At 41.3% G+C, this 11,184-nt stretch overlaps 1 protein-coding gene across 1 annotated transcript in view; it reads left to right on the forward strand.

Annotated features, from left to right (window-relative positions):
- The window catches only part of NPLOC4 (NPL4 homolog, ubiquitin recognition factor), a 537,117-nt gene extending 526,770 nt beyond the window's left edge, over positions 1–10,347 (forward strand). Inside the window, exon 17 of the mRNA XM_086931004.1 lies at positions 5,110–10,347. Within this exon, the coding sequence (XP_086787130.1) occupies positions 5,110–5,267 (158 nt within the window). The 3' untranslated portion in view covers positions 5,268–10,347. The remainder of the gene's footprint in view (positions 1–5,109) is intronic.
- The last annotated feature ends 837 nt before the right edge of the window (positions 10,348–11,184 follow it).

Consider the following 11,184-nt stretch of genomic DNA (forward strand, 5'->3'; position numbering starts at 1 on the left):
GACGTCACTTAGACTTATTAAAGCCGACCTTTACGAAAATAAAGCATATAGGTCCGTCTATTGATTCATGTCACTAGTTTATTCATTAATTTACTCACTAGTGGAACAATACTTTTATCAACACTTCAGTTTTTTGTTTGCATATGTACAAATATAATACATTTAATACAACACATAACTAATTCAATACAATTTACAAATTTACAACACATCCAACTCACACACTTATACATCCACAACATACAAAAATGTGCACTTAAGACCTAATGTCAATGGTAGATTCTCTATACATGTAAATGATAACAGCTTTCACAATTATTTTTTCCCAAATCTCAACAGTTCTTTTTTAGAAATTATCCACTGTTTCCATAATTTACACGGATTATTTACAATTGACAAAAAGGCAACAAAAACAGGTCGACGCGTTTCGAACCCCCCTGATGCGGGGTTCTCCTCAGGACCAACACTTTCTAAAAAACAAACAAATATTTCTGTCAGTACGATATCTGAATATCCAATATATTCACCTCAATGACACCACCTATCAATGCCTGAGTCCTACCTCAATCACTTGAGAAACAATCCGAGTCCAAATGAATAGATGTGAAAAGGTACTCTAGACAAAAAGAGACACAAACAGTATCTTAGCATACAGCCTCGTGTGCCTGGTGTACTTTAATTGACAAGGGGAAGGGGGTCGCACTCACAGAGAACTCACCTCAGTTAGTAGTGCTGCGATGTAATCTGGGGGAGGAGAGGAGCAACGAGTAAGCGAATAGCTTTGAGTAAATAGAAAAACTCGATTGTGGGTTAACCCACTGATAATGCTCTTACCGCATTTGCGGGCGAATCCATCATTTAAATGTAGATTGGCAGTCGGCGCTTTTTTAATACGAGTGCTTTCAGATTCACCTCCTGAAGGAATGGAAAGAATGCTAAATTAAAAGCCGGCGGCGGTTCTGACCGAGCCTTAGATTTAACTGGCCAATGCCGAGTAGAATTACCTCAATGGAGTTAGTTCCGCGTCTCAAACAATCCCGATTGTTGAATGTCTGTTCCGGTTTTGAGTAAAGCGGTGTGTTATTGGCGTGTGGCGTGGTCACGTGGTGCGCCAATTGTCGCAAGTCCACGGAGACTTAAAGTGACAGTACACAAAAGCTGGGGATACGGAGGAAAATAACTTTGTTGGAACCTGAATCTGACAGGGGTGATACTAATCAGCAAGGATAGAATAAAGTTGGAATAACAAGCCATATTGGTCTTTGGGGTGAATTAGGCAGCACTGCGGTGCAAATGGTCTTCAGGGGACAGACTCAGCTAGATGTATTTTGGATGCAGAGGTACACTTTCATGTACTAATTTTAAAGATTTCCGACATCTCGTTCAGTCCTGTGATTGCGGTGTTGTATTTCATTATAAGCAACGCTTCACGTTGATTTAATGTCCCTTCAATGTCTCCTCCACGAGGGTCCTTTTGGACTTTCGAGATTATTGTCCACCTTAGGTCATCCTCTTTGTGTTTATTTGTAACCCAGTGTAGCACCAAAGGGGCATTGGGTGTCTCTTTACGTATTCTGGACTTGTGTTGCGTCATCCTGTGTCTGACCTCCTGTGTAGTCTTTCCTATATAGAGTTTAGGGCACGGGCATCTCATCCCATATACCACATTTTTGGTTAGGCAATTTGTGAAGACCTCGTGCTTCCAATGAATGCCATTGAACGTGAAGACAGACCCTTCATTTGTCTGTCCACTACACAAGCCACCACCAGAGAAGTTTAAAGCAAAATCAGATTCAGGTTCCAACAAAGTTATTTTCCTCCGTATCCCCAGCTTTTGTGTACTGTCACTTTAAGTCTCCGTGGACTTTCGACAATTGGCGCACCACGTGACCACGCCACACGCCAATAACACACAGCTTTACTCAAAACCGGAACAGACATTCAACAATCTGGATTGTTTGAGACGCGGAACTAACTCCATTGAGGTAATTCTACTCTGCATTTGCCAGTTAAATCTAAGGCTCGGTCAGAACCGCCGCCGGCTTTTAATTTAGCATTCTTTCCATTCCTTCAGGAGGTGAATCTGAAAGCACTCGTATTAAAAAAGCGCCGACTGCCAATCTACATTTAAATGATGGATTCGCCCGCAAATGCGGTAAGAGCATTATCAGTGGGTTAACCCACAATCGAGTTTTTCTATTTACTCAAAGCTATTCGCTTACTCGTTGCTCCTCTCCTCCCCCAGATTACATTGCAGCACTACTAACTGAGGTGAGTTCTCTGTGAGTGCGACCCCCTCCCCCTTGTCAATTAAAGTACACCAGGCACACGAGGCTGTATGCTAAGATACTGTTTATTTCTCTTTTTGTCTAGAGTACCTTTTCACATCTATTCATTTGGACTCTGATTGTGTCTCAAGTGATTGAGGTAGGACTCAGGCATTGATAGGTGGTGTCATTGAGGTGAATATATTGGATATTCAGATATCGTACTGACAGAAATATTTGTTTGTTTTTTAGAAAGTGTTGGTCCTGAGGAGAACCCCGCATCAGGGGGGTTCAAAACGCGTCGACCTGTTTTTGTTGCCTTTTTGTCAATTGTAAATAATCAGTGTAAATTACGGAAACAGTGGATAATTTCTAAAAAAGAACTGTTGAGATTTGGGAAAAAATTATTGTGAAAACTGTTATCATTTACATGTATAGAGAATCTACCATTGACATTAGGTCTTAAGTGCACATTTTTGTATGTTGTGGATGTATGAGTGTGTGAGTTGGATGTGTTGTAAATTTGTAAATTGTATTGAATTAGTTATGTGTTGTATTAAATGTATTATATTTGTACATATGCAAACAAAAAACTGAAGTGTTGATAAAAGTATTGTTCCACTAGTGAGTAAATTAATGAATAAACTAGTGACATGAATCAATAGACGAACCTACATGCTTTATTTTCGTAAAGGTCGGCTTTAATAAGTCTAAGTGACGTCCAGTACTGGCATTTGTGATGTTCTTTTTGATTGATTAGGCTTAGCCTTGCTGGTTTTGAGCCACGACCCTGTGTCGTTTCCTTGCCTTTTTCACTGTGACATCTGTTTGGCTCAATTTCTTCTACACTTTCAGATAATGATACACCTCCAGCCGGCCCCGAATCCCCACTGTTTTTGTCAGCACTAGTCTCACACAAATGTACCTAAAAGACAAGTTCTGGTGGGGGTCCTCTGAAATGTTCCAATCCTTTCATTGTGCGACAAGCTAAACAGAATCTCTCAGTGAGTGTTTGGGAAACACAGGGTCAAAACTGTAAATTTTACACACAATTGCATTGAATACTGAGCTTTTCTGAGGGTTCTTTGATCCTTGCTGAGGACTTTCATTTTGTAAAGGATGGAGCAGTTATTAGATATACCAAGGCAATAGATCTTCTCCCATCCCTTATGCAGCTGGCTCAAGCAAGATGCTTGACTCACCTTACTACATTAAACGCATAGAAGGCCTTCAACAGCTTGAGTTAGTCCTTTATGATTGAGGTTATGCAGAGGTTTGGACCTGAAAATACTTTCATTGACAAGGTTCTGGCAAGGGTGCCTCGGGATCTGTGGAACTTGGCATAGGAACTAGGTAGGAGCGAAGTCTGTCCTCCCTGCTGTTTGTCTTATTAATTGAACCCCCTGGCCATGAAGGTACTCATGTTGAACTTTCACGTGGCATCCCCTTTTGGAAGCTCCGAACATAAAGGGGAAGGAAGGGAGCCCCCTTTGTGTGGTGGGCTTGTCTGATTTTAAGGATTACCTGGAAAGAGACGTTTGCATCTGTACAGTCCTTAATTAGCTTTACAATAGAAGTGGAACATCCACTGCCGTTTTAGGATTGTTTTCCCCTGAGTGGGAGGAAATCTGCCCCCAAAATATGGACGTTCTTCTCCAAATTGCTGTTGGTGGCCAAGGTGACTACCACAAGGCAAGGAGTTAATGGATGTACCGAGGTCGTTTGCTCAAGTCAATAAGGAAAAGAAAGACTTCCGGGCTGGTGGACTGCTGGTCCTTCAGTACATGGGCAGAGAAGACAGGGAAAGCATCTGTTCATCTAAATTAGGAGTTTTGAAGATATTAGATTGATAAGGTAGGGTAGCATGTTAGACTCTTATGTACAGCAATATCCAACATGTAGACTTGACAATTTACATAACTGAGATCTGTGTTGCTCAGAAATGGGAATGTGAGTATGCATTCTAGGTTGAGGTGCCGTGTTTGTTATTCTGTCAGATGTGTCCTCCTGTTCAGGGAGTTTCGCACAATTTAAGGATCTTGTACTAGCTGTGTGGTAATTCGATTCAGTGCTTGATGTGAGTTTGTGGTGTGGACATTGTGCTACAGCTGATTAAAAATCAATAAAATCGTTTTTGCAAACAAATTGCAAGACAATAAGTTCTATCATCTAAATACACTTCAGAAACAGTATTTAAGTATACATTTTGAAATTACTTAAAGAATACCTCTTCCTACATCAGGTATACACTCGCAGATTTCTGATGTCATCCTTGATTCCAGCATCCTCTAGCAGAGAGCTCCAGTTTTCTAAAAGCAGCATTAGAAGACAGTTTCGACCCCTTTCTTGCTTCTTCTTTACTTAAATCGATTAAGGGGAAGCTCCCAGTAATTTGAAGTTGTGTGATGGCAAAATCCTCCACAGTCTTTAATAAACCTCCCCAAGTCACATAGTTCTCAACACATTTTTACATTACGTCAATTGGGAAAAGAATAGAGAATAGTGGGTGAGCTAAAAAGATGTAAGGTCCATAAAGGAAATATTAACACTTTGGAAATTCCACAATAATCACTCCCCGTTCATCTTTATATCTCGTTCCTTGAAACTTGTCACAACCAATCCTGTGCAGTGATTCCCACCATTACAGCAAGAGCAGAAACTGGTGCCATGTAAAACCTGTGTTAATAAATTCTTGTGTTTTTTCGACATCAGATACATATTAACATTAGATACATATCCACATTAAGCTACCCCTAGGCACTTCTTAGTTAATGTCTTTGCCACATCTCAGTTTATTTTTTATTGGTGATCATTTCTTTCCTTTTTGCTTTATTTCCCATAGGTACAGTTGGTATTCAGCCCTCCGGTATTCAGGAATATGGTGCTGTGGGCACGTCTGTACACCCTGCCCCGTCTGCGATGTGGGCCTGTCTGCACTGCACCTTTATGAACCAGTCTGGGACAGACCAGTGTGAGATGTGCCGGCTCCCGCGAGCCTAACACCGCTTCCCCTGTTCATCTGTTATTCAGGGGTATAGCAGACTTAACACACTTGCAAATAGTACCTGGAACAAGGATTCTTTCTGCTGCTCAAGCTTGGTTTTGGAGAATGTTGGCATAGCCACTTTTCTGCTTGTCTGATAAAGCTTTGCTGGACACTGCAGCGGACGTTCCCCAGCTTTGGTAGCTACTGCCCATCTTGTTGCAACCGAATTCCAGCCAAAAATGAAACCCCAATGGTGTACAAGACTGGACCCTATAACAAGAGACTATTTTGCTGCAAGTTGATGGTTCTATTAGTGTCTTTTTTTCTACCTACCCAGCTCTTCGAAACCCATGGTTACGTACCATTTTATCACATACATACACAAGGTGCAAGTCCTTTGAGATGCCGCCGCTTTGTTGGGTCCAAATGAATCTGAAATTTGCTGACTAATCTGATTCCTTCACCCTTAACTTAAAGTTGTCTTCTGCTGGCTGCATTGTCCCACTAAATATAATCTCATTTGTATCAATCCTTTATGGCACTAAATTTCATCCATCCTGTTCCAAATGATCTCTGCACACCAGTGTCAGCTCCTCTCTCACTGTGATCTTTCCTTTAGCTGTGGGTGGTCTTCAGCAGCGCCACATCACCAGTTTGAGCAGATGGGTTCCCACTTTAGTTCCACCATACCTTTTAAGTAAAGCTGCACCCCTTCAAACATTGGGCCATTATCGCTAGCCTATTAAGCAATGTGGTCTTGTTTTTATAAACTGTGTGGCCTGCTCGTTTTCATGCCAAATGTTATTTCACTCCCTGACAGCACAAATGCTTCTAGGCCTTGTTATTTAAGAAATTATGAAATGGGAAACGTTCCTAACCGTGTGCTGGCAGTTTGCTTGGAATGAAGTATGCTGTGCTTCACTTTGATGAGGGGCTTAGGATCTGTTCTTTTTAAAATGCTGTGACCATCTACCTCGTAGAGCTAGTCAGATGACCTGCATGCGTTTCCTGACAGTGCCATGCCATTGACTACCCCACGGAAGTGTTATCAACTTGGTAGACCTCAGGGGAGGTGTTTATAGGTTTTTAAGATGAACAGTCGTACAGTACAACATTTTGTTGTCGGTCGAGGATGAGGATTCATTTATCACGTTCCAAAAAGTGAATTCCTGTTTTGATGTGAAATACTCATTTTTCAGTCTGTGTCTTTAACGAAGTGCAGAAAGCTATAACCTTGGTATTATTGGCTGCCGAAGACGTCGCTTAAAGCAGTGATGGACTTGAGAGCTTGTCTTCTATTAAATTGGCCTTCCCTACATTCCTGGCTAAAGAGCCAAAAATAGAGAACGAAACTTCAGCATTACAGGCCAGTGTTATACTGCCAGGAGTGAAGATGTTGGAAAATTATACTGTTGAAATGCTGATTGCTTGGCGATCCCAGCGCTGTAAAGTATAGGAAGGTGGATCCCGCTTTCTGTTGGCTATGGTACCCTGAAGCCATGGTTTGTGACTTGCTTCGAGCTGCCTCTGGTGCTTATCTGAGCTCCCTGTTTTTGTGCTTCTTTTTACTGTTTGAGGTAGAGCAGAGGAGGTGGCGGGTATAATTCCTCAACAGTCTTTGAGATACGTATGTTAAAGACAGCTCATTTCAGTGTCTCCATAATGTAATCGCTACTGCCTGCTGGACTAAGTGGTCTTGGATCTTCCTGGAGTATTTTTTTATTTTTAGTTTCTGCAATTAAATCAACTATAACGCCTTATGCTCAGCGAAAGCCTTGATTCATGAAATAGTTTGAGTGCTCTTCTGGGGCACTGCACACACACAATAACTCTGTGGTGTGGTCTGTACCATATAAGGTAGGTGATAACTACATCCACCTACTCCTATGCTGTGTGTTTGTTGGGTAAGGTGGCTGCATTAAATTGAATGCTGCTGGTTAAATGTCTTCCTTGAGGAGTGGTTGTGCAACAAATGTACATGCACTACAAACAGTATCTTCTCAACATCAAATTATGGAATATCCTCTTAACACATCCCTGTGACTTATGAAAAATAGAGTGAGTAGTTCTGATTGTTCTTAACTACATCAGTGGGACGTGTTTGTGTGTTCATAAGGTGAACGAAATGTTGCTAGAACAAAAGCTGCTCATGTTTGATAGAATTGGGACCATTATATCAGTTTGCAAGGGACATAATGATTTTCAAAGATTTTGGTAGTGGTTCATTAGCATTCGACATGCACTTGAACCTTGCCCTATCTCTTTTGTAGAAACCTTTCCTACACCTCCCATGCAAGGTGTGTAGAATCAGGATTTGCATCCCTTTTCAGTGTAGCCTCTGGCACTGCAATATGCAAGGAGCAATTATTAGTTTCGGTTCAGTCATAAAAATGACCCTTTAACATACAAAGAATCCTGCTTTGTCTCATTAACTTTTCTTGCCATTCAGCCTTCCTTGCTAATTCTTGGACGGGTGATTACTCGCGCTTCCTTGTCATCAGCCATGGTTGTAGTGCCAGCAAAACCTTAAGAACACGCAGACTGCTAGATCAGGTCGAGACAGGCTACAGTTTTCTGGCTGCTTGTGATACTGAGAGCATTTATAAATTGAGAAATCCTTTCAGCAGGGCGATGCAGCTTGCTCTCAAGGAAAGAGGTCATGTCTTTTTTTTGTTGGCCTGTGAGCAGAAATCAAGGAAAGACATTTAGACAGTTGCTTTTATGGCCCAGAGTAAACAGAATACCCCTTGTGGTGTTTCCAACTGATTGCTCAGTCCACCACCACATCAAAGCGGTTTTGCGGTATGGCTTAAGAAAATTCAAATTGGGTGCTGGTTGAGCAAGTCATCCAAGATTAGAAAGTCGCTCGGTAAGCTAACTCATGTATACTGTCAGTGTTAGAATGGACATGGTATACTCACAATAATTATGCAAGCCTGACCCAGGAGTACATGAGTGCAACACACAATGGAAACAGTGAGAGTGTGGAGGGAAAGTGCTGATTTGAGTATAATGTAAATGAAATACTTTGTTCAAGTAGTCACAGGAACAAATTGTGATGTTTTATTGATAGGATTTGACCCAAGCCTTGACTGAATGCTGTGATCATTAATTGGCATGTGCACCTCAGCCTTGAAAACAGAAAATTTTAACAAAACTACATTAAAAAAAAAAAGTTAGTGGTGGTTGAAACGAATGCTGATAGTGAGCGAGGCACATCTTTTAGCTCACTCTCCAGTTAGCAAATAATATTGCAAAAATGTACACGAGGGCCACCGTAGAGCTATATGTTAGCTTGTACTCTTCTCAAGAATCGCGCGTCTGAGTTCAAAGCTGGCTTCATTTGTTGCTCCAAAAGCCTTTCATGCAGCAGTATACACCTACACTGTAAAATCTTCACTTTTGTTAATTTGTTAAATATAATGACACCAAAAGTATTTTTTTCCCGAATGTTTTCACACACGATTATTAAATTTGCCACTTTGAATATTACGCTCAATCTTCTTCATACCGAGCAAACACAGCAAGTGATTTAGTTGCGGGAATAGGACAGGCTTGCCTTCTACTGGTTTTGATTGATTGCTGCAGGCCTGTGTAACAGTCATTGGTTCAACAGAACACTCGTGAGATGGATGATGGGAGCGGACTTTCCGAATCATTAAAACCACCTTCAGCCTCCTTTTTCAGATTTTCAAAGTGCCCTTAGTCATAGTCCACTCGCATACCAATTTCTTTTCTTCAGGTATAAACACTAAAATTTAAACAATGACAGATTTGAGACAATTGTGCTAATATAGTTCAAAATGAAATTAGTGTTGTTTGGAAAATTCATAGGATAAAATGGTGCTGTGGAACAAAACGGAAAATAAACGCTGTGTGTGTGGTGCAGTATGAGCAGCCCAGATTCATAAGTGTTACATTTACATTCTAGTTTAAGTTTCCAGCTAAGCACTCTTTTTATGAAAACAGGGTAGCCACTTTGTGCTGGGCCAAAACTGAACATCTCAAGTTGGGCTAGATCCTGGAGTGGGATGTTTGTTCTATAAAAGCAGCTTGGTAATGTGGCTGTTTACATGACATGCAAAAGCACCTAGGCAAACGTTTCATAGCACTGATTTGTAAACCAGCTCTGTGAAAGCACTAGTTGAGCTCTCGGCAGGGACATAATATAAATAAATAGGTCTTTGGTCGCCATTAGGGATATCCTGAGTTAAATTTCCTATTTTCACAACCTCTCAGTAGCTTTTTAGCCCATTTTATTACATATACGGTGAGTTTGAAAAGTCCATCCTAACTGTGCTTTCATCTCTTATGCTGTTTGAGGCACGAGCTGGATTGCGCTGAAGGAGCCTGCCTCCAACATAAGTAATGGAAGGTTTGTGCTCCTGGATGTCTATTGCGGCCACTCTGAGCATTCCTGCTCTGATTTCTTGAAACAGAAGTATTTTCTTCAGGACAGTGGTGGTGGTGTACAGTCATAGCTCCTTCGCAGGCATACGGTAGTAGGCCACAGCAGGCAAAGCATGAAGTTTACTTACTGTTTGATATGTTTTGGACTGGGGTCTTAAATGGCAACTGCTGATGTTTAAAGGAATCCCAAATAATCTTATACCTCCTATATAAGACTAGCTGAAGTCCGTAGTCTGGAATGATTAAATTATTGTTTGAGTCACTGGACTAAACCAGATACAATGTCCACGGTGAGGTTTAAATGATAAAGTATTAGTTTCGTTTATTGGTGAGGGAAGAAAATGTCTATGTTGCCCAGCTCTATTTTTAATTAACGTGACTTTTCAGAATTTTGCATGCCGGTTCACAACTCATTGGCCACAATCCCTATTTCGAAGTCTGCTTTACAGCAAAGTGCCGTTTTCATTCTGAGTTGAAAGGATTTTTGCCTTGACGGTTGAAAGTTTTATGGCAACTTGTTTCTATTTCTTTCTGTGGTTATGCCTTGTGTAGGTAGTCCTCGTTTCCATTCTTTTACCCACATTTTTGGTTATTTTCTTCTAGCTTGCAGATGTCTGTGTTGGGGCTGGAGTGTTTTCGTTCCAGACAAGCAAATGAAACCAAATAAAAAGCAACTGAAAGACATTTGCGTCCAATCGATTTTTTTGCATTGTAATCCCTTGAGTGTGGTATGTGACGGTCACCTACAGGGTCCTGTTGTGGTAGCATTGTTGTATAGGAAATCAATTGTTCTAATCACTTAATATAAATCCCCCTGTTATGCATTATCTCTGTCATCTAACTTGTTTAGAGCTGGAGAAAAGGGTGTTTCTGGGAGGGTAAATGCTATGTAGTTGGAAAGTGACAGATGTTGCACATCTTCCTCGTGGATATATATGTATCTATGTGTGTGTGTGTGTGTGTGTGTGTGTGTGTGTGTGTGTGTGTATATATATATATATATATATATATATATATTCATATTCATATTCTGCACCAAAGACCCCTCGGTCAGGACAGCACTCAGACGGGTGGTATGCAAAGCATTTATTGGTCAAAATGCATCCCCAGACAGAACGCCATCACAGTTCAGTGCCAGTTAGGACAGCCGACGCGTTTCGAAGCCGGTTTGCTTCATTTTCAAAGGCTTAACTGCTGCGCTTTGTAAATACCACACCCTTTGATGGGCTATGAATTATGGTCCTTGTGGTTTGTCACGTTTTTGGAAACCTGGATGGGTGCACTCTTCTTTTTTCTGTACGGCAAGAATTTCAGCCCTCTGATGGGCCTCCATCTCAGGGGTGCATTTAACATCCAATGCCACTCGTCCCACGAACAGGCAGGGTAGGATCCTAAGCCTCGCTGCACCCAGTGGTTGCGGGTTGGTGCGTGTCCTCGCGGCAAGGGCGGCCGAGTTTATGTATTCTGCTCCAAAGACCCCTCGGTCAGGACAGCACTCATACGCTATATATATATATATAT

Source organism: Lissotriton vulgaris, chromosome 7 (genome assembly GCF_964263255.1).
Source record: "Lissotriton vulgaris chromosome 7, aLisVul1.2, whole genome shotgun sequence".
NCBI lineage: Eukaryota > Metazoa > Chordata > Amphibia > Caudata > Salamandridae > Lissotriton > Lissotriton vulgaris.